Source organism: Hermetia illucens, chromosome 4, assembly GCF_905115235.1.
Source record: "Hermetia illucens chromosome 4, iHerIll2.2.curated.20191125, whole genome shotgun sequence".
Classification (NCBI taxonomy): domain Eukaryota; kingdom Metazoa; phylum Arthropoda; class Insecta; order Diptera; family Stratiomyidae; genus Hermetia; species Hermetia illucens.
This window is the reverse complement of record NC_051852.1, coordinates 124,491,135-124,514,980: the sequence shown is the minus strand read 5'-3', so window position 1 is coordinate 124,514,980 and position 23,846 is coordinate 124,491,135. Positions and strand designations below refer to the sequence as shown.

At 41.9% G+C, this 23,846-nt stretch overlaps 2 protein-coding genes across 2 annotated transcripts; one reads left to right on the top strand and one right to left on the bottom strand.

The window, feature by feature from the left end:
- Positions 1-23,404, bottom strand: LOC119654710 (UDP-glucose 4-epimerase). Its single transcript, XM_038060229.1, has 5 exons — positions 22,949-23,404; positions 22,643-22,879; positions 5,612-5,737; positions 5,388-5,552; positions 1-1,003 (listed from the first exon to the last, which is right to left on the bottom strand). The coding sequence occupies exons 2-5, from the start codon at positions 22,877-22,879 to the stop codon at positions 482-484; spliced, it is 1,050 nt and encodes a 349-aa protein (XP_037916157.1). The 5' UTR covers positions 22,949-23,404; the 3' UTR covers positions 1-481.
- LOC119654711 (larval cuticle protein 65Ag1-like) lies at positions 6,031-6,746 on the top strand. Its single transcript, XM_038060230.1, has 3 exons — positions 6,031-6,224; positions 6,309-6,419; positions 6,558-6,746. The coding sequence occupies exons 1-3, from the start codon at positions 6,045-6,047 to the stop codon at positions 6,666-6,668; spliced, it is 402 nt and encodes a 133-aa protein (XP_037916158.1). The 5' UTR covers positions 6,031-6,044; the 3' UTR covers positions 6,669-6,746.
- Positions 23,405-23,846: the final 442 nt, after the last annotated feature.

Genomic DNA, 23,846 nt, shown 5'->3' with positions numbered 1-23,846 from the left:
TATAATTTAATTCTCTTTATTCGCATGCAGTTATTTTCGAGTAAAATTATTTTAATATTTTTGGTATATGACACTTCAATGGCAAAAAGTTCTATTTTACTTTCTATCGATTCGCGGAATATTCAATTGTTCCTGTGTAACTCTAAATTTGATTCTTACTTAAGGCAAGTAAGGTGGTAATAACTAGATCGAATTTCTTTGTGTCTGTGGTTCGTGTTTTATAAGTAAAACTTACTTCTTTCGTGATCAATAATTCAAATCAACAACAACACAAGACAATTATGTACAAGGTGATAACAACAACACCAATAACGTTTCGAATTATATTTGAATATTTGGTCTGAAATGCTTTGGTTTCAAATATTAATAGAATGTTAAAAAGATCATCGATTTCTTTGGTTTCTCACATTTTTGGTAAATTAACAATTATACAAATACATATATGTACACTAAAAATTATCACCTTTCTGGAATATCATTCTTAAAGCTTAGCAAATCCATTTGGATTGTTATTTTGCCAACGCCATGTATCCTCGCACATCTCGTTAATTCCTCGTTTGGCTTTCCAGGCGAGTTGTTTCATGGCAAGTGTTGGATCGGCGTAGCTAGTTCCGACATCACCTGGTCGCCTCGCGACGATTTCATATTTAACCGGACGTCCGGAAGCCTTTTCAAATGCCTTGACCATCTCCAAAACAGAATAGCCTTGGCCAGTGCCTAAATTAAATGCAGCAAAGCCTTTAATACTGCCCGTTCGGAATTTATCTAAAGCCTTAACATGTCCTTCGGCCAGATCAACGATATGAATGTAGTCACGTACACCAGTTCCATCGACGGTGTCATAATCGTCTCCATAGACAAGGAGCTTGTCGCGACGCCCGATTGCTACTTGTGAGATGAAGGGCATCAAATTGTTTGGAATGCCATTGGGATCTTCACCTATTTTACCGCTTTTGTGAGCTCCAACTGGATTGAAGTATCGCAGGGAAATAACGCGCCATCTCTGAAAGAGATATTTAGTTTATTTTTATTTAAGTAAGATAATATGTTGTATATGAACTATAATAGTAAAAAGGAAGTTTGGTGGTAGAATCGCGATTTCAATTTTGAATTATGTTCAAGCCGATATTCAAAGAAACGGCACTATCTTTCGCGCGCGGTGTCGACAAAATCCTTTATTTTAAATTAATTTAAATTTAAAGTTTTAACCGATGGCTCCAATAGAGTTGGCTTGGTGTTTTTTCCGATTCAAATTTGCCATCACATACGTAATTCCTTCTTTGAATTGCGAATCTGCTGCACTTAAGCAGGATATGATCATTGATTTTTCTCTGGAGACACTTGTAGCAATTCTTTGGAAATGTAGCAACAATTGTTAAAATATAGTGTATAGTGTGACTATACACAGAAGATTTGTTTCCCGACGCATTGCTTGAATTTGTATGGTGGAAAAAAAGCATTTGCGCATGTTCGACATTATTCAATCACATGTGCGGTGTCGTATATGTGATGCATGGGATGGGGGCTATCTAGGCGGCATCGCTACAGAAGTCAGCTAGCTACCTTGTACCTAACTTGCATTTTATGCCGCCTAGAAACTCGTTTCATTACTCTGGTATATAGTCTTTTTGGACGTCCTATATGAATATATCATATATATGAATAATCAGGGTAATAATCCAGTGACTTTCGCATACCATGAAGATTTTTGAATGCATTCTTGACAATCGTATTCGCGAAATGGTTGAAATAACTTACGTAATACACGCTGCATGGCTACTCATGGAGAAATACCGTGAGAAACATCGCCCTCTTTACATTGCATTTCTGGATATGGAGAAAACATTTGACCGTGTGCCACACGAACTCATCTGGTATGCTTTACGACAACACTTAGTGCCAGAAGGACTCTTGCGCTGGGTTCAGTTGCTCTACCATGATCCGAAAACTAAAGTTCAGAGTGGGGCGGGTGTATTAAGATCGCTTCGTGTCTCTGTTGGTGTTTATCAAGGAAGCGCTTTCTTACCACTCCTCATGAAACAAGCACAATCACTGTCAGGAGGTGTGTTTTCGCCATTTCTGTGGAGTATGCTGATAGACTCACTGCAAAATTTGCCAATACACGCTCAAGCTTATGCTGATGACTTGGCTGTGCTTGCTGTTGATCGGGATCTTGGAACGGTGTGTAGGAATATACAACGTGCCGTTGATTTGATAGACAGCTGGTGCCTCAGACAGGGTCTGTCAGTTAATCCAAATAAAACCACAATGGTTTTATTCACAAAAAGGAGAAAACTGGATGGACTTTGTCTCCCTGAGATGAGGGGTACTACCCTTCAACTCTCCGAAGAAGTGAATATCTGGGAGTCGCTCTAGATAAGATAGAGATAGAGGTAAAGATGAAACGAGCTCTCAGAACTTATGGGCTGTGCAGACGGACCTTTGCCTCGACATGACTCAGGCCTCATGTGGTAATGTGGATATACGTTGCCATCATTAGGCCGATGTTCGTATATGCGTCCGTAGTGTGGTGGGTTAAGGTGAGACAAAAAGGTTTTCACCGTAAACTAGCCGCACTGCAAAGAACTGTTTGTCTGGGCATCACTGGTGCCATGAGCACGGCATCCGGCGCAGCTCTGAATGCACTACTCAATTTGCAGCCCCTGGATATACTTATTCAAAGCACTGCAATGAGAGAAGCTCATAGGCTAATCCGATTAGATCTATGGGAAAACAACGGATGTGGGGAGCACAGAGCATTGGAAGAGTTACTGGGAGTACTGAATCCAGTTCTTACAATGCCTTCCGATTCTCGTGTCCCCATACATCTGTTTGGTAGAAGATATGTAGTTACCCTGAAGCGTAGAGAGGATTGGGAAGACCCAGAGGAATGCGTGGCGGGATATACGGAAGTCTTCTACACCGATGGCTCAAAAACAGAAGAGGGTTCTGGAGCCGGAGTCTACCTCTCGAATAAAAACGAGTAGTGGGTTTTTCCTTTGGGACAATATGCAACGATTTTTCAAGCCGAAGTTTATGCGATCCTAAGGACGGCAAATGGGTCATTGACAAGCGGTTGAAGGGCAGGCGCATCGCAATCTGCAGTGACAGCCAAGCTGTATTGAGGGCATTGAGCAGTCCTTTGATCACCTCGAAAATCATTCAGAAATGCAGAAACCGTCTAAACTCTATGTCTAGATTCAATACGGTGGAACTACTCTGGGTACCTGGTCACTGTGGCGTAGAGGGAAATGAAATCTCGGACGCTTTAGCGAAAGAGGGGTCAATCTCCCCTATGCCGGGATCGGAGCCAGCAATTGGAGTATCAGTAGCATTGGCTAAGTCTGTTTTCAAAAACTGGGAACAAGCTTCCCATAATGACAGGTGGCAGAGCCTAAATGCTGCTCGACACACCAAACTTTTCCTGCCAGAACCGAACATACGTACCGCAAAGTTTATCCTGCCGAAAAGCAGGAGGACTTGCAGGTGTATTGTGGGCATTCTGACAGGCAATAATTCACTAGCGGGGCATATGTTCAGAATAGGAATTACTCAAGATGATACGTGTCCCACCTGTAATGAGGAAGGGGAATTCACGAAGCATTTCCTATGTGAATGCCCCGCCTATGAACGCATCAGGCATCAGATCTTTGGTGCCGATGTTCTCCAATTGCGATAGTTAGCATCACATCCACTAATGGAAATCCTGCGATACGTTAACGAATCCGGAATATTCCGTTAGACGGGGGTGGCGAGTACAATGGGCCAACACGCTCTGAGTGCTTAGAAGCTGTAGCTTCTCCTCCACCATACACACACACACACTGTCAGTCGCAGTGACCTGCCCAGAACTGAGCGATTTAAATATCTCGGGTCAATGCTATTAGCCAATGGAGAACTGCGTTATAAAATTGCTCCACGCATTAACGCAACTTGAATTCAGTGGTGTTCCATAACTGGTGTTCTTTGTGATCGATGTATCAACGAACGTCTCAAATCTAAAATTTACCGCAATGTCGTCCGTCCTGGCGCTCTCTATGGTTGCGAGTGTTGGCCGACTATAAAAGATAATGAATAGCGTTTTGCGGTAATGGAGACGAAGATGTTGCTTTGGACTAGCGACGTAACATGTTTTGATCACATCCGAAATGAGTATATCTGCGATTGTGGAAAAACTACGACAAAGGCGTTTTCGATGGTATAGTCGCGTAATTCGCGCCGACGAGAATTCACTTGCCAAGATTGGTCTGAACATCGGAGTTGATGGTAAGCGACCAAAAGGCCGGCCGAAACAACGGTGGCTTGATGCGCCGGATGGGGATTTAAAAGCCTCGCGATTGCATCCAGACCAGGCATTTGATAGAGGCAAATGCCGAAATCGATCACAACGAGCCGACTCCGTTTTTGAACGGGACAAAGGCTAAAGAAAAAGAAGATCAATCGTTCGGAAAGCAATATACATATGCACATAAATGAGGTGCGACTGGAAAGGAAATACATCCACTTTTCCCGAGACAGTCGTCTATTATTAATTTTTGATGCATCGATTTCCTGCTGGGATTGGATGGGGAAACACACACAAGAAAACCATCTACGCGCCATCGACACTCTAGCACACCAATGCATGAATCACATGGGTCGCGGGCTAGTTAGCTACCTTGTCCCTACCCCAAAGATACACAATGCCGTTCCGTGCTCCTTTGCTATTGGGTTTGCTTCTCCTGTATACAGTATTCTTAGCTTATATATGAATGTTTATTTGCGGTGGCCCCCATGTGGGAGTTTATGGTGGTTGGATAGTGTCCACATTGCTGCCAGAGAACCTTGTGGGTTCAAACGTGGAGTTGCGCCGAACAACTCGTACGCCATACCCTTCAATTGCTGTAGAGGTGTTAGATAAGCCTCGAATCCAGTGGTATGAATGATCAGGCTGTGCACAGTATAAACCAATACTGCGGTGCTCACCGCGGTGGGTCTCTGATTGTGGTCTCCAAATCATTCCGTGTTCGAAGAGAACCGTCAAATTATGCCTACATGTTAAACCTCCAAGACCTTCATGTGGAAATACCTCAAAAGTAAAGATTATTCAACAAATCCAGCGAATAATGTTAAGACGAAAAAAAATATTGCTCAAGAAATAAACAACATCAGTTACTACTTCTCCAATGCGTTGAACGGAGTACAGTCAACAGATACCAGAAGTGTATATGTTCTTCAAAACGCTAGATAAGACGTAGATTTCTTATTATTTAATTTTGAAATCATAATTTTACCATCGATCGCCCTTTATTTTTTATAAGATTAGCGGGAGGATAATTATTCTATAATTTTAGAAAAGAAGGAGTCAAAGGGGTCAAGTCAAATGGAACTTCTAAATCTCTACTTACATCATCGGCTGTGCACAGATCCTTAAGGATTTCTTCTGTAAAATATTTAGTCTTTCCATAGGGATTTGTACAATTACCGGTAGGATGAGATTCGGTTAATGGTAGGAATTGTGGTTCACCATACACGGTGGCGCTGGAACTGTAGACTAGATTAAATACTTCAGCCTATTAAAAGAAATTGCATTTGGTTATTTCTATTCAACAATTTAATTGAAGACTCTTACCTCTGCCATGACTTCAAGCAGCAAACTCGTTCCAGTTATGTTGTTTTGATAGTATTGGAGTGGAAATTTGCATGATTCACCCACCGCCTTCAAAGCTGCAAAATGCGCTACACAATCGATTTTATGCTGAAAATAAACAAGAGTTGTGGAATGTTGGATATTTTTAGATTCTTTTGAAAATTTTCCAGATGTTAATGAACAGTGTAGATGGTCAGGTTTTTAAATGGATCATTGCGTTCATTCAATTCCATAAAATTATCTAATTTCAGGTATGTGGTCTGAGAACTAAATTGTTTATTATATAATTGACAAATGCATGGTCACAAGTTTCAACTACTAGACAATGCTTGGGGCATTATCAAGAAATACATAATTAACATGAAGAGAAGCGTTTACTTCGGACGGTATTTAAATAGGAAACGTATCAAGTTCAATGTTTAGTTCTTACGCAAATATCATAATGAAAGTAGCTGTAGTTATTTTGGCCATTTTAGTGGAAGCTTTGGCAAGTCCTTTGTCAGAAGCTCCGCTCGTTGTAGATTCCATTTTGGAAAGTACAACCCCTTTACCAGCCGCTCTGCCAATCTCAAATTTGCCTTCTCAATATTCAAATGTACGCGGGCTAACTTTCAATCGAAATTTTCGTTGAAAAAACATTGTTTAACCATTTATTGATCCAATTTTAATTGTTTTTCAGATTCGTGACGATTTAGGTCAATATGCTCTCAGTTACTTGGCTGATCGGATTTCCCATGTCGAGCAAGGATCTTTGAAGGAAGTCAATGGGGCAGTTGTTTTGGTTAAACGAGTAAGTATTGAACATAGAAACAGGACACTATGTTTGATGCATTGATTACAGTTTTTTGGACTCATTATTGTAATTTGAATAAAAATTATTTTATTAATTTGTATGACGTCCTATTGACGATTCTACTTTTCATTTCAGGGCTCATATGTTTTCATTGATAAAGATGGCAAAAGGTACTTAACTTCATACATTGCAGATGAAAACGGCTTCCGGCCAGTTGGTGACCACATTCCAATAATTGAGGCATAAATTGATACCAATATTTTTAAAGACTTGTACATTTCTCACATTAGTGTTATTTCTAATATATGCAATTTTGTTGGAAAACGTGGTTTTTATTTTCTATTTTGTTATGCAAATTGGGTTTTTTTTGCTAACAGGCCTTCGATTCACTAAGAAAAGGTCATTTCCGCTTGGGTGGGACAGTATTTCATAATTGGGCAAATGGTGACAATCGAACGTGCCGGGACGCTAGTACTGAAGTGAGAGTTTCCACAAGCGATCATTAACGTATGAGCATACGCATTATTAGTGACTTTGGAAAGTTGTAATGGGGATTTCTGTTACTACTGTGCCCACGTTATTACACAAATTATATGTCCCTCAAAGGACGAAAACGATTAACGATTTCGTCTAGCACAGCGGCAAATTATCAGCTTCATCCCAACCTAGGGTACAGCGTGACGAAAAGAGCTTATAGGTGGTAGTCGCAAAGTGGCGAATTATATTCAACGTGAAACACCATAGGCCGAGGCCAAAGGTTCCCAAACAAAATATGTATGTCCCACGTTCATTCCTTGGTGAGCATAAGGCATCTTTACAGTTGGTTAAGTTGTATTATTTTTGAATTACATTTCATTTTCAGTGAAGATCTTCTTCAGTTTTATTACCGGTGTATTTATCTTGTGCAAGTTATGAGACCACAATGGTGGGCTAGCCCAAAGCCGAACACAAATGGCGTGTTAAATGGCGATTCGAAACCGGAGCAACAGGATCGGGATGCTGACGATTGATTGCCGAAAAAATATTACAAAATCATAGAAAAAAAGTAAATTCAGGTTAAAATGATTGATGAGAAAAACTCCCCGTAGAAAAGCAAATATGGCGGAGCTCTATGTCCTTCCTTTATCTATACATATTAGTGTGCAAAGCAATATACCAACGGAAAAAACTATTTGATCCCAAATCATTACGTTTCCTCCATCGTGTTTAACAGCGCCAAATAAAGATTGCCAGGATTGGTGATGTGGAAAAGAACTGGATTTCTAAATTGGACAAGGGAGAGGAATAAAACGTTTTTGAATCCAAACGGGACGGGTGTGGTCTAAGCCTCGTCTTGGAATGGATAACGATAGTTTGAAGGTCCTCGAACCCAGGGCACGCTGGCTCCTTCCAGGTAACTTTCAGAGTTATCAGCAAGCGTCCAACCGTCGGATTTGGGAAGTAGGTGGAAGTTGGCGGTCAAAGGGTAGTATAGGTCCCAACGCGAAGCGTGGATTGATACCCACGATGGAGCATAAAACCTGGGAAACGCCTGCTGAATCAATTCCAATAGCTCTACTACCAAAACCCTATCTCCACCTTCACGTGGTGATCGCTGGGAGTTCTTTCTTAATGAAAAACTGCAGGTGGAGAAGGATAAACGCGAGTCTGCCACGCCTAAAAATGGGACAAATTATACCAACTGGTCCTCCAGGTTGGGGGTTGGGTAGGGCTGACAACCCTACACGGAAGACCGATGTTACGAAGCTACAGAAGGAGCCTCGGACAGGATGAATTTTAAAACGACGAATTCGCCAATGACAACGGAATAGCGATTTGGGCATTTTCACATGGAAGTTCGCTGTACAGGTCGAATGTTTCTAGCCAATACCCTTTCCGTGCGTTGGATAGGGACCGGTTTCCTGGAGAAGAGCCACTACACCATATATTATAGCGGCCGTTCAGTAAACCATGTGCCTGGAGTAGGTTTCTTAGTCAGCCCAAAAATGAAACTGTTATCGGCTTTGAAAATATAAGCGAAAGGCTATGCACTCTGCGTTTGCGAGACAAATTTTGAAATATAATATAAGCCTCATAAACGTTCATGCCCCTACAGAGGAGACTGCAGAGTCCGAGAATGATACCTTCTACGAGGCGTTTGGCTGGACCTTCGAAGCCTGTCCTAAGTATGATATCAAAATCATACTTGGGGATTTTAATAGCCAAGTAGGGATGAAGCCCGTATTCAGGCGATACGTTGCCTCCCATAGCTTACATCAAAATACAAATGATAACGGACTGCGGATTATTCAATTAGCAATGTCACACGAAATGGTTGTTGGAAGTACCTGATTTGCACGGAAAACGGTCCACCAACATACGTGGACCTCTCCAGACGGGATCACTTTCAACCAAATTAACCACGGGCTGATATATGTAGATTACTACGATCGCTGTGGAAAGACAGGTACGCTCAAGCGCACCGATGGGGTGAAATCATGTATAGCGTCATACGTAAAAGAAAGTTTTGTCACTACTAATGTGAGGCCTTCTAGTAACTGCTGCAATTACAAGACAGGGCGTATTTTTTATAGTAAATCTTCTCAGAACTTGTTCAGCAAACTTTGCATTTGGTGGAAGGACGATGTAATCAGGACAATCTTACGATAAACCTCAATAAAACTAGCAGGATTTGGGCTTCCATCTCTTTTTGCTGAACGGTTTCCGCTCTCAAATTAGACTAAGTTTCTGCGAGTGATATTGGATAGAATAGATGGAGTCAATTCCACAACACACACAACAACCACAAGAGTCACATGTAAGACAAGGATTAAAACCACACATGATATACCTAATATAATTCTGGCGTGCTATTTATATAAAAATGCATGATCCCAAGCCTAGATAAAGGGAAATGTTTGAGGCAACGTACTCTGCACTTTCTCCAGTAAAACATATAAAATGTTGAGATCAAGGGAAGAGATAAATAAAACATAGTTGGAGCTACTCCATTGTGAGCTTGATAGGTCGACTGAGAAAAGGCTTTCAATGTCGTTAAAAAAACAAAAAAAAAATATTACTTTGAGAAAAAAGCTTGGGAGAAATAATGGGCGGTCACCTCAGTGCCTGCCGCTAAATCAACAAGAGTTGCTGACGCATGGACGTCCTGCCGATGGCTACATCGTTATTGTGGGCCATCTTAATGGGCATGTGGCTGAAAAGGTAGATAGTGACAGTTGTCTTGAGGGAAAAGGGCCTGGAACACACAATGCACCGTCACTGATTGCATAGCCGTTCACAATGAGAATATCGCACCGCAATATCGGCCGTTGTTTGCTGCCTCGTGAATCGAGCCACCGTTGAAACAACGTGAACAACGTAAGCTACGAATTAAATGTTTATTAAATTTTGTGGGAAAATAGAAAAAATCAAGCAAAAACATGATCCAGCGTAAGCAACCGTTGGGGTCACTAAGCATGTTAAACAGTTCATTTAGCGAAATACTGGGCTTTTGAATGATGATGTCCAAATGAAGGTCCGTGAGAAGAAACCGCCTCTACTATAAGTTTCTCATCAATAAAACACTAGCCATTTGACAAATTGACAAGAATGCCAACTGATAGACAAAGAAAGCGATCGTTGTTACCCGAGCAGATCATTACAAAGATCTTTACGATAAATTGGATACTCGGGATGGCGAGAGGTCTATATCGATTTATTAAAAGTCGACACCAACAAACACAGCATATCGAGCCGTTTTGTTGCGCTAATGACAAGAACGGTTCTTTGCTTACCGATCGATGAGCTCTAATAGATGAATGGCGGGAACATTTCAACCAGATTTCAAGAGGGGAATTTATTCGTCCTCCACTGGCGGGGAGGAAGAGGCAGTTCTGTCGGCTGAACCAAAACCAAGTGGCCGAGGAGAACCTCCAATGTGGTGACACCGGGAGACGCTGTATAGCATTGGCTTACCGACCGTGATGCAGTAGGCGAATGCTCCAAAGGCCTAATTAGGGCGATCAGACCCGAGTCTGCACCGGGACTCATCTGAAGTGGCAATAGTCACGAAACCTTAGCAGGGGTATACTGGTACCATGGGAACCGGGATAGCCCCTGGATTCACATACTTCAGGAGAATTCCTGTTGTATGTGCGTTCAGCTTGCTTGTTTGCGGTTGGCCCCCTAGTGGGAGATTCATGGAAGTTGTGGTTGCGTTCAAGCGAACAGAGACCTTCGGGTATCAGCGTGGTGTTGCGTTTCAACACGGGTGCCGTACTCTTTAGTTCGGTAGAGATTTAGGTAGGTCTTGCATCCAGGGCAAGAGAACTCTGCAGAGGAGATATCATGAAAAGTACACCCAATTCAACTAAATCGCGGTACACCTTTACAGAAGTGTCATCTACGAAATCACAAAACCCAAATTTGAAAATGGACTGGAATTTCATGTTAACAAACTTCATTCAATTCACATGAAAACAAACATCCATGATCAAGAGGAATTCGAACCCAGGTCAACGAAATGGGGAGTCCGACGCTCAAACCATTCAATCAACATACCGCCAATAATTAGGATGATTTGAATTTCTGCGGTCACATCCATCTAAGAAATTACATTCTACGACACACAAAGGCTGACTGGACTGACTGAGGCAGGCATACTTGTAGTGAATTCAAAATACGACATATAGGTAAATTGCATTTCATATATTGTAGAAGTATGAGTGATAATCCTGTGTATCAGAGATAGTTTATGAAGTACAGGCGTGCTAAAATCCATATTCTCTTCGAGAGCTGAGCAGAAGACCGAAGCTATTGCTTCATCTAAAAACCAATCTGAATTGATGGGAATTCCCAGCAAAGTTATTGACAACTTGAAGCAATGTTGAAGTATGTAGGCAGTGGAACATAAAGGTATTGCCGGCAATGAAAAAGTCGATACGTTTTCATATTTTCATCATTTGTAGGGCCAGAACCTGCACTTGGTATTAGAAGCTATGAAAGTCAACTTTGAGACCGTTGATAATTTCTCCTATCTAGGCCCGAAAATCACAACCGATAACAGTTACGATGATGAAATCCGCGCACGGTTGTTGTCAGCCAACAGAGCCTATTTCAGCTTACAATAACTGCTCCGCTCGAAACGTCTCACCGTAGGGTCAAAGCTCTTACTGTACAAGACTATGATCATGCCAGTCCTCATGTATTCCTCTGAGACTTGGGTTCTTAGCAAGAAAAATTGCGAACTCTTGGCCGCGTTCGAGAGAAGAATTCTCCGAAGAATTTTTGGCCCCTTACATGAGGATGGACAATTCCGTAGCCTACACAATGACGAAATTTATGAGCGATACCATGACTGTCGGGTTGTGGATAAAATCCAGCTCAATAGGTTACGGTGGGTGGGTCACTTAATCCGTATGGATGAGGATGATCCCACCCGGAAAGTCTATAAGGGCAATATCTATGGTAGAAAAAGAAGACGAGGCAGACCCTGCCTAAGATGGAGCGATGGCGTAGGTCAGGACGCCAGACAGTTTTTAGGGATATCGAATTGGTGGACCTCGCCGCAAAACCGGGATGTCTGGAGTTCCTTATTAAGGCAGGCCTAGATCGGATACCGGTTGTTGCGCCGTTGATGATGATGATGAATTCGGAAGAAATCGGTCCGATAAAGTTTAATTGGAGAAATTGTTCAAATGCACATATCTTTGGTGAAATTCGTATTTGTTTTGTACCAGTTGAGCTAATAGTAACTCTACCCTCCCCTTAATTCTATCAGGTTTAGGATCACTTTGGAATTATTCTTTATATGTAGGTAGTCAAATTATATAATGGGGGAACATAAATCAAACGTGCTCTCTGAACTGTGTTCGTAGTGCATTCAATTGTAGTCAATCAACATTCATACCAATATATTAGTGTATAATTGAATCATCAAAATTGGGCATGATCCATGAAGTTCCGGGCCTTTCCCAATCTTTAGCTTCCTTTAACAGATTTCAATATTATTATAATAAATCTCAATAATGTCAATCATTAGGAAACCTAGGCTATCACAAATGTTTATTGATAGCGAATAGCACATAACATGATTGCCCAGATAGCATGACATTCTATTTGCTTTTTAAACCTGGCAAGCGTCATGATTAAAACAAAGTAGATTGTTAGATAATATACAAAACTTAGTAAGCATTCAACCGCAATTTCACTAGAGATGACTTCTAGGTGACATTGCTTCGATTGTGTATGGAAAACAGATTGCACACAGTCGATGCAAACATCCAATAGAACGAAGATTAGTAGACAGTGGAAGGGTGATAACACGTAGTTAATGAAGTATTGAAAGGAATTTAGAAAATAGATAGGAAATGACACTGTTCAATACGTAAGGCTCACTGAGAAAATATAATTTAACCTTGGCACTGTTTAAGGTTCTACGACGCTTGCTTTGCGTTAAAAATTGTTGACGAAGTAACGAATGAATAAATATTAACCTATGTGTAGCGTATGTGGCAGTAGTATGTGCCAAAATGATTGGGAGTTACCTTCAATGAACTTAAGATATTTATTGCAAAACTACGCAGTTTGTCACGGGAAGTTGAAACACTTGAATCAATATGGAAAGCGATTAATAAAATAAGAACTGAGTGACAATATTAATAATTTTTCTTTCTGTTGATTATTTATTGGGTAGACACAAATAGTAGTTTTTATGCTGTTCTTTTCCCGTATTTCCGAGAATATATATGGTATCAATAGTGCAGTGCAGCGAAGGATAGACTCATGCGGAATATAGCTCCCTAGGGCCACTCTGTCTCTCTCTCTGAGGGTAATATGTCTCTCTTCGAGGGTGATATGTGACTTTTCAGTAGCTAAGCCTCTCGTCTACCAAGACCATTAATGAGTGATGGTAGCCCTGTACGAGGTGACCCTACTATTAATAAAATGCTACGGATCTAGACTAGGGAATCCCACAATCCAGGGAGTCATGCGAACCGTATAGTTTGATATTTGATAGCTTGCATTCGGAGGTAACTGACTTTATTCAAACAGAGCTTCACTAATACCTGGTCGCCTCTCTAAGTTCGAACTTATCTTGCTACGGGGGGCTATGGCACGGCGGACCTCCTAACCCCCATACTCGTGGGAACCAAATGAGTACACAATGAAAATAAAAAAGCTAAAACCAAACAACCGGAACTCTGTACTGCACGCAAACTAGCCAACCAGGCGGAGGCATATCTCCGAACCACTGAGAGCTTGTCATGATTACACCCAAAAGGGGAGAAGTTGAGGCGTGAAGCAGTGAAGCCAAGGTCAACATTGGTATACTGTGAGGACTACAACCAACAAAGACCACCTGAGAGTAAGTTGCTCTGCATTTGGTTGGGTCCAACATCAAGTGGATGCGGACCTAGGATCCTTCATATCCCAAACAAAAAAAAGTTTGAAACACGTTGGAGTAAGAGGACAAACTTCCAAATTAACTATAGGGGGCAGAATATTGCTATTCTGACCGACAGCCAAGCGACGATCAAGATACGTAGGTCCAACCAAACACGACACTGGTGTGGGAATGCCTTGAGAGACTGAATACGATCGGCTGGCACAATAAGATTTAGTTACTCTGGATTCCAGAACATGTTAGGCTGGTAGGTAATAAGGTAGCGGACGAACTGCCAGGAAGAGAGCAGAACCCTTCTATGGAATCGCAAGTGGATTAATGGCTATGACATTAAGAAATGAAAAAGAACGGCTGAGGGAACTTTCCTTGGGTGAGCTTACCAGGAATGGAGCAGTCCAGGTTACTCATGGGTGGACACGAACTCAAGTGCACAAAGGACTGTTTAAACCTCATCAAGAAGTATGCCTGAGGCGAAGGATATTACCAGGGTAGGGGTATTGCTTTTTCTGATAGAGCCCGGGAGTGATGTTCAAATGCAATTATTCGCAGAAAGATTTCAATTAAGTTTTAAATTCACATTTCGCCAGTTATTCTGTCGCAGATAATCCACGGTCTTTTAGAGCGCTGCACTTTGTATTCGAGTCGATGGATGGACGAAATTTGGGTGTGGTGGTGGTGGTCATGAGTCAATATATTGATCTCTCTGTTCATTCAGAGCTTAGATGAAAGATGAAATAAAATTTACGGAAACACCGAACTATTGTACAATGTTTTTTTTTTTATTATATAACCCCCATTCTATAATATTTATCTTATCTTTTTGACTGCAAACATCGCATTTATTTTTTAAAGCTGCATTGTTAATATACATTAAGCTAAATATCGGAGAATTGTATCAACAAAATATTTCGTATCATTTGCATGATTATAAGTTTTTTGTGTCCAAAAATCTATACTCGGCCCAGGATAAATCTGAACTCCTCAAAAGGGCTGCACTTTCCGCGTCAAAAGAGCCTTCCCTTTGAGGTATTGGTGCGATCAGTCGTTCGACATGATCGGCCCACTCGAGTTACCGGAGCTTGATTACAATTGATGCCCGGGATTCTTCAAACAGGTGATACAAATTCTCTTTGTATCGCATGTTCCTTTGCATTAACTCAACCTCAGAACTCAGACTGTATTTTTATTTGATATTGCGTATTATCTATTATTAACTGGATTAGCTTTGGTGGGAGTCTTAACTTAAGAAGCATTGGAATCGATCCTATCCGTGGGCTTGGGGGAAGGTAATTAATATTTCACGGTTTTTGAGAGTGGGAAAGCCGGTTTCCAGCCGTCGATATCCAACGACTGCAGTGCCTCAGCAGTGGGAACCTTGGCTACTGTAACATCAAATGTTACAACCGCACGGGAGGGAGTAGAACTGGTTCCAATGACGGACGCGTTCAGAAGAAGCTCGATTCGTCGTGGATCCCCACACTTACGGGCACAAGCCCTCACGAATCAAAGTAATACTCCCAATGAGGAGGGGGTAGTATGATACGGAAGGAGGAAACTATGACTCCAAACTATCCGAGTGACATAAGATGCAACGACGAATCGGGAGCCGTTTTTATTGCTTTGGGTATGAAAAGCCCTATGAATCTATCAAGGAACACATCAGAATATAAGAGCCATGATAAGAAGGATCAGTTTGGCATAAATGAAATGGCCCAAAATGAAAGAGGAGTAAAGGCGTCTTAGGGAGCAGGCGGCAATTGAATGGTACTTTAGATGCATTGGCTTCGGTCACACCGCGAAGGCATGTATTAGTGTGGATGACAAATCCAAGCAATGCAGGAGATGCAGAGCGAACGGCCACATCAGCAAGGACCGTGGAGCAAACCCAAATTGCTCACTGTGCAAAGGGAAGGAGGGTAGGCAGGGGCAAGTTCCTGGAATACAGGAGAGCCCCCACCACAAATCGCAGATAATATTGATTAAAATCATCCTGAACCACTGCCAGGCGACGCAGGAACTATTCTTGCAAGCCATTCCCGAGAAAGCTAACGATCTGGCCATAATTAGTGAGCAATACCAAAAACACAATGGCGGCATTCGCACTAAGGATCAAACTGCCCAAGCAGTGCTATGGGTTCAAATAGTTCGCGGAACGCTATCTATCCGCCGATATCAGAACTAGGATTTAGATCACATTTTAACATTCCATCTTCCATTAAAGCATTCCTTGAATTTCAACTCAATCTAGCCATGCTGCTTTTGTTTACAAGCCGTTCTAATTTGGCATGTCAGTGCATTTTGCAACAATAGAAAACATCGATCATGGTACAGTTATTAAATTTTTTGTAAAAAAAGATTTAAGCCAATGGAGGTTTATACCGAAATGGTAAATGTGTTAAGTGAATTTGCTCCTTCGAGAACAATGATTTATAAGTGGGCTGGTGAATTTAAAAGAGGTCGTACAAACATTGAAGATGATCCACATCCAGGACGCTCAAAAAGGGCATTCAATTCAGAAAACTTAAGAAAAATACAGGATATGGTTTTGGAAAATCTTCGAATGACACAGAAAGAATTAGTGATAGCGAGTAGTGTAAGCCATGTCTTAAGTAGGTTTCAGAAAGCTGTGTGCGCAATGGGTACCGGATTCTTTAACAATGGAATAGAAACGCATCCGAATGCGATTTTCTCAGCAACATTTGGGGCGTTTTATAAAAAAATAAAAAAGATTTTGTGCATCGAGTCATCACCATGGATAAAACCTGGATCAATCGCTATGGTCCTGAATCGAAACAAGAGACTAAGGGGTAATGTCCACCTGAATCTTCCGCAACGAAGCGCAGAAATCAACTAAAAAGGTGCTGGCGTGGGTGCTTTGGGATGCTAACGGAATTTTGCTAGTGAACTACTGTAATCTTTTGTACCAGCTGAATGCGGAAATTCATGAGAAAAGGCCTGGTTTGGGGGAAAAAAGTGATTTTCAATCAAGACAATGCACCTGGTCACAAAACCACAACTAAAATCATGGAATTGAAGTACGAATTGTTGCAACATTCATCCTATTCGCCAAATTTAGCTCCCTCTGACTTCTAGCTGTTCCTACATCTCAAAAAATCTTATGTGAATATCTACTTTCATAAGGAGATAATAGTTGCCGTAAAGGATGGTTGCAGATCTTCTAAAAAACCATTGCAAGGATGACGATCCTTAAATTAGAGAATTGTGGGAATAAGTTCAAAGAAGTTAATGGAGATTACACAGAAAAATAAAGTAATTTTTTCAACCATAAATCCGCTTTTTCATTCTCATTTCCCGAACTGTTTGATATACCCAGTAGTCGTGCAATATCTAGACAGCTTAGGGTGTAGTAAATCTTATTTCTTCTGGATAGCAATCCCTTTTATTCGAAGCAGAAAGTATCTTACGATGATTTGGACTAGGCTTTAACCGGTTTAATGTATTCCCTGATTATTATAATAGTCGGCTAAAAGGGATAGACATTTGTCGGTTAGAAAATTGGAAATGTTGAAAGCAACTGAATGCTATCAAACACGTATCCACGCTCGAGATAACGATCTTCGGCTAACGAATTTGAAATATAATAATTTTTGGAAATGCTTCGAGCGAGAATTTTATTGATGTGGCCTGAATATTCTGTTTGACCGAAAAATGGTGTGGCTCTGGAGAGCACTCATTTTCTTCATACGGAGGCACTAAGTTGTTGTGTGTGGTAAGTTTAGGCCTAGACCGGATACCGGTTGTTGCGCCGTTGATGATGATGATGAAGTTTAGCGGATCTGGTGTCGGGTTGATGCTGATGGGTATTTTTTCCGTAGTGGTTCCGCGTTTATTTTCAAGAAAGAACATCGTCTATATTAAACATAAACTATATTCACGATTCAATTGTCGTTCAGCAATGGAAAAGTCTTCTTGTTACGGAGATAACAGGAATTTTTAACAACCCGCAAGATACTGATGGACACTGGGCCGTTATCGAAAACGCTTTTACCTCTGGCGCAAGTCAAGATCTTAGTCACGTCCTAAGATGACAAGAGAGAGCGGATTAACGAGCGCAAGGAGCTGAGAGTGATGATAATGAACTAAAGATTATCTCTACGCGGACTTTTTTTTTGCATTTTTTACAATTTTCACCTGTTAGAAAATTCTGGAAATTTAGGGCTTTACCCAGCGAGTATGAAGAAGTAGATTATCTTTAGTATTCACCCCCAACTTGTCTTGGGTGAGATAACTGGAGGTGAGATTTCCAAAGAATTTGAAGTCGAAAGTGAAATCCGGCAAGGATGCACTCTATCACCGATGGTATTTCGTTCTTGATGACGTTCCTCATGCAGTTTTGGCCAGAAGATATGCAGGCCTTCGGTGGATCATATACGATGATAATATCTGCTTCCTTCCCTTCGAAGTCATCATTGTAAGCTGGCTGACGAACGGGTCGCCATAGAAACAACTGATGAAGTTGAGAGATGTGAAGGTTTCTTGGGGAATTCTGAAAGGGGTTGAAATATATTTCCAGGAGTCAATAACGGTGACGTTCAAGTATGGTTGATGCGCTGTGCGCCTGTCCTTTGCTCATGATTAAATGTGGCAAACATTGAAATAACAAATTTTCTAAACTTGTCTTGGAGTGTTTTTCTAGAAAATAAAAAGAGGTAACTTCACAATAAAAAAATTGCGACGGAAGTAACAGTAAGGTAGCTTCACTGTAAAGAACTGTATGCCTGGATATTACCGGTGCCATGAGCACGAAATCCGATGCAGTCCTAAATGCACTATTTAATTTGTAGTCATGGGATATACTGGCATATATTCAGAGCCCTGCAATGAGAGCAGTTCATAGATTAATTCATTCAGTTCTATGGGTAAGCAACGGACGTGAGGGGCACAGCGAAGATATCCTCAAAAGTAAGGAAAAAACTGGGACGAACCAGAAAACTGCGTGGCGGGGTATACGGAAGTGCCATACAACGATGGCTCAAAAACCGAACAGAGTTCTGAAACAGGAGTGCACCTTTTGAAAAGAAACGAGAAGTGGGTTTTTCCCTTGGGGTAGAGGGGGAGGGGTTCAGGTTGGAGTATATGTGATCCTAAAGGCAGTAACCTCGGTGATTGACGAGTGGTTCAAGGGCAAGCGTATCGCAATCTGCAGCGATAATCAAACTGCCTTGCCGCAGATTGGTGGTAGTTCCAGCAGCAAACTGCTGATCTACCGCTAAAGAGAGTATGAGTACATAGCAACCCGAAATTCGTCTGTAGGATTGAGTTGTTAAGTAGCATACAATGCCAGTGTACGATTCAAAGAGGTAGAATTAAGCGGTCGTGCCTGGCGTCCTAAAGGTGAGCCATCATCGTCTAGTTCGACGTGTCCGCAAAAGTTGGCAGGCTTGGATTGATCGTTAAGTCCGTAAAAATGATCAAATTCGGATCTACGGTCAAGCCCGTAAAAGTTACAACGAGTTGAGCGAGGCAACTGTTTTGGGACCTGATGCAACAGGTATGTGTTCAGGTTCAAGGGTCGAGACACAGCCAATCTTGTTCGAATCAATTCTTCAACTCGTGATGCAATGGAGGAAATCGTCGTCCCTACAACCTGGGTCAAAGGACCAACTCAACTTACAGGAACTTTCAAGCCCAGAAGAGCTCGTGTGTGCTTATTTAAAAAATAATGATACAGAAAGAGGAAGAAAAATAATGATATATAATTCGAGACCGATTTAGCAAAATAAGTTCATTTTCTTCTCCCAAAATTTGCAAGTTCTCATCCCTCAACCGGTAGAACTCACTGATGGTAAAATGCCATCTCAGAACTCGTCAGACCCTACCTCTGCCCTGGGAGCAGCGTGACCGAAGCGGCTACTAGGCGTTGTTTGCTCCCTTATATAATTCATAGCACGCCATTTGTATGAATTATATTCATGTTAAAAACCGCCTGTTAAGTTCAGGGATAAGTTGGGCGAGGCTGAACTGAATTGTTTAAGGATATGAGGGAGTTCTGAGTCCGCCATCCATTTGATGGCGCACCGGACCAATCGGAATGAACATGAATATAATTCATAGAAATGACGTGTTATGAATTATATATATGGGGGCAAACAACACCCAGTAACTACTGCGATCATGCTGCTTCCAGAGTAGAGGCAGAGTTTGATGAGTTGCCTCTATCCTGGACGAAATCGCAAGTCGTCTGTAGTTTTTTGAATTGGGTTTCTGGCCCAGGACAGAGGGGTCCGTGAACTAGAAACCGAGAAAGAAAGTTTCTTTCAAATTTGTCCGGTCCACCATTAAGTGGATGGCGAACTCAGGGGTTCCTTACATCTTAAAAAAATTTAAATCAGCTGTCTTCCTCGATTTCAATAAATTGGAACCTGACAAATGTGTGCCCCCCACGTTGGGCGCCATTTTAGACTTTTTTTATTTATACAAACCAACACACGAAGGACGTTTCATTAGCGTAGATATATTCCAAAATTTCAATTTGTTGCTCGACCAATCCTTAACCCTGAAAACCATCTTTTATCTTCAGTAGTTAGCGATTTTTCTTGTCTCTATTTTTAATTGGGATTAGTGCAGCCTATGGTAGACTTCACTGTATTCATAATACAGAATGTTGCCAAAAACGAAGGTGGAATTCGGGAGCATTTCATGAAGAAGTAGACTACAATGTTCAAATTATGACAAAATCACTGAATCTGCAACCGCGGGTTGTACAAACTTTTATGTTCCGCGTATATATCGCCCAATAGCGCAAAAATCACTACCTGATGATGAAAGGGCCACTGCATAATGAACATGTTTCTGATTGTGTGTATGTGTAGGGGAGAAGCTACAGCTTCTGAGCACTCAGGCCGTGTTGGTCCATTGTACTCGCCACCTCCGTCTAACGGGATATTCCGGATTCGTTAACGTATCGCAGTATTTCCGTTAGTGGATGTGATGCTAGCCGCCGCAATTGAGAACATCGGCACCAAAGATCTGATGCCTGATGCGTCCATAGAAACATAGGAAATGCTCCGTGGATTCCGCTTCCTCATTATAGGAGGGACACGTATCATGTTGAGTAATTCCTATTCTGAACATATGCCCAGCTAGTGAATTATGGCCTGTCAGAATCCCCACAATACACCTGCAAGTCCTCCTGCTTGTCGACAGGATAAACTTTGCGGTACGCATGTTCGGTTCTGGCAGGAAAAGTTTGGTGTGTCGAGCAGCATTTAGGCTCTACCCGACTTGGCCAATGCTACTGATACTCCAATTGCTGGTTCCGGTCCCGGCATAGGGGAAATTAACCCCTCTTTTGCTAAAGTATCCGAGATTTCATTTCCCTCTACGCCACAGTGACCAGGTATCCAAAGTGGTTCCACCGCGTTGAATCTAGAGACAGAGATCAAACGATTTCTGCATTCCTGAACAATTTTCGAGGTAATCAAAGGACTACTCAACGCCCTCAATGCAGCTTGGCTGTTTCTGCAGATTGCAACCTTTCATTGCCCTTCAACCGCTCGTCAATCACCCAGTTTGCCGCCCTTGGGATCGCATAACCTTCGGCTTGAAAAACCGTTGCATATTGTCCCAAAGGAAAAGCCCTCTTCTCGTTTTTATTCTAGAGGTATACTCCGGCTCCAGAACCCTCTTCTGTTTTTTACCCATCGGTGTAGAAGACTTCCACGCATTCCTCTGGGTCTTCCCAGTCCTCTCTAAGCTTCAGGGTAACTTCATATCTTCTACCAAACAAATGTATGGGGACGCGAGAATCGGAAGGCATTGTAAGAACTGGATTCAGTCCTCCCAGTAACTCTTCCAATGCTCTGTGCCCCCCCCCATCCGTTGTTTCCCCATAGATCTAATCGAATTAGCCTATGAGCTGCTCTCATTGCACTGTTTTGAATAAATATATCCGGGGGCTGCAAATTAAGTAGTGCATTCAGAGCTGCGCCGGATGTCGTGAGCGTGTATTGGCAAATTTTGCAGTTCGCATAGTAGTGAGTCGATCAGCATACTCCACAGAAGTGGCGAAAGCACACCTCCTTGGGGGCAACCCTTCGTTACTTCTGCAGTCAGATAGCGATGGACACCCACTCAGCGCACAGCAATCTGTGCGTTAGCATAGCATGCTCTCTGGCGGCATCACAAATTTTTTGAAAAGACGCACAGTCAAAAGCCCTTTCAATGTCCACGAATACCACCATCGCGTACTCACCATTCAAAGTTGCATCCTCTATCTTTGTGACCAAAGAATGAAGAGCATTGATTAGTAGCCTGAAGATGAGAACATTTCGCATGAAAGCGGTAGACGTCACTTTTATCAACGGCGTAACAGCCGGTGTCCTTTCGAAATCTCGAAATCTCTAGCTGCAGTCTGATGATGCATATCGTCTTTTTTTACCATAGATATTGCTGCTATATTCTTTCCGGGCTGGATCATATTCACCTATACAAATCAGGTAGCCCATTAGCCTGTCGCAGCCTATTGAATTGAATGATTTTATCCAAAGGCTACCGAAACGCCATACACGTGCAACCAGACTTTTGTGAACATCATTCTATATATCTCACGCAACCAGGCAGTTCCCAATAAACCAATTCAAATGTCATCAATCTTATTTAATGAACAATTTCAGAGAAAGATTAGACAATTTTCTAACACAGACTATGGATCGCTGCTAGTAATGGAAGCGGATATCACTCTGATAAGAATGTGTACGTCGACTTTATCATGACGAACTGATTTTCTTAAAACAAGCAACTCCGGTAAAGGCCTTATCACACAGGAAGAGCTCAATTAAACCGATTCAATTTGGAAAGGAGAACTAGCGCTTACCTTCTTGAAAATCGCTGTCAACGCCGCCTTATCTTTCAGATCGACTGCATAGAACCCCACAGTCTTCCCCGTGATTTCCTGCACGCGTTTCAGAGACTCCGGGAGACTATCCTTTTCGCTGAATGCATTGCATAAGTTATCAACGCAAATCACATTGTATCCGGCGTTGAGAAGTTCAATTATTGTGTGAGATCCGACGTATCCAGCTCCTCCAGTGACGAGAACGGTCTGAGACATCTTGAATAAAGTCAAAACAAATGCGAATTAGTCACAGCTTCTCCAGAGCTGCAAAAGATGGGAAAATACCTTAATTATCGTGCGAGCACTTCAAAAACAACTTCCAACTGGACGTCCGTCTGCTCCGCGATTCTATCACTTTATGAGTGCCTACGAGAACTACATTCGCGCGTTATCACTCGAACGGATTAAACCGTCGCGATGTTAACTGGAGCTGAGAGATAATATGCGATTTTTCGTAATTACACTGGGCGAACGATCACGGCTTTCTCAATTTTTCAATTCAGAATATTGCACTCGTTGCTGACGGCGGCTCCAAGGGGTTGCAATCTGTCAAGGGGGTTCGCGATTTTCCAGAAGAACTCATCGCACTCGCACGTAGTTACGTAGGCGGTTGCGCTCGCTCCATGTTTTTCGATTTATCAGCAATTTTTCCCTACACTTATTGCGAATTGTTTATATTTGAGGAGAAGACCAAGTTCCCGCGCCCGACCGCGGACGTTCAATCGGAGCAGATCTTGGCATGGGGAAACCGCAGATGTAAACAAAACTCCGTTGCAGTGACAGCGGTGGATGTCAGAGCATGGTTCCCAGCTAGTAGACAGTAGAGGGCACTGTCTGGTGTGCGTCTTTGGTGGAGAATAGAGGTTGCGTTGAGCATCTTCCGGTTCCCTTTTTTTGAATAAGGCAGAAGTATAAAAACGTCGTTAGTTCTCCAATTGCATTTCCGAGTTTTTTTTCGCCATTCATCTTTTTACTATACTTTGAAGAAAGACAGGAGAAACAGTGATGAGTTTGGAGGTTAGCATACAAATACACTTTTCGTTTCTGTTTTTTGTCCCAGCAAGATAGCAACAAATTATTTTATTAAAATCAAAGTACCGCCGCGCTTGAGTGCCTCTATGCTAGCCAAGCTCTGACAGGACTCTTTTGGATACTTCTGAAAACGCATCTTTAGGGGAAGAAT

Bases quoted from the DNA above. Each gene is read 5' to 3' on its own strand.
- LOC119654710 (XM_038060229.1), bottom strand. From the start codon at position 22,879: ATGTCTCAGACCGTTCTCGTCACTGGAGGAGCTGGATACGTCGGATCT. The intron at 5,553-5,611 runs GTAAGAGTCTTC...TTCTTTTAATAG, and splicing joins TGCTTGAAGTCATGGCAGAG to GCTGAAGTATTTAATCTAGT. The intron at 1,004-5,387 runs GTAAGTAGAGAT...TATCTCTTTCAG, and splicing joins ATCTGTGCACAGCCGATGAT to AGATGGCGCGTTATTTCCCT.
- LOC119654711 (XM_038060230.1), top strand. From the start codon at position 6,045: ATGTTTAGTTCTTACGCAAATATCATAATGAAAGTAGCTGTAGTTATT. The intron at 6,225-6,308 runs GTACGCGGGCTA...ATTGTTTTTCAG, and splicing joins TGCCTTCTCAATATTCAAAT to ATTCGTGACGATTTAGGTCA. The intron at 6,420-6,557 runs GTAAGTATTGAA...TTTTCATTTCAG, and splicing joins CAGTTGTTTTGGTTAAACGA to GGCTCATATGTTTTCATTGA.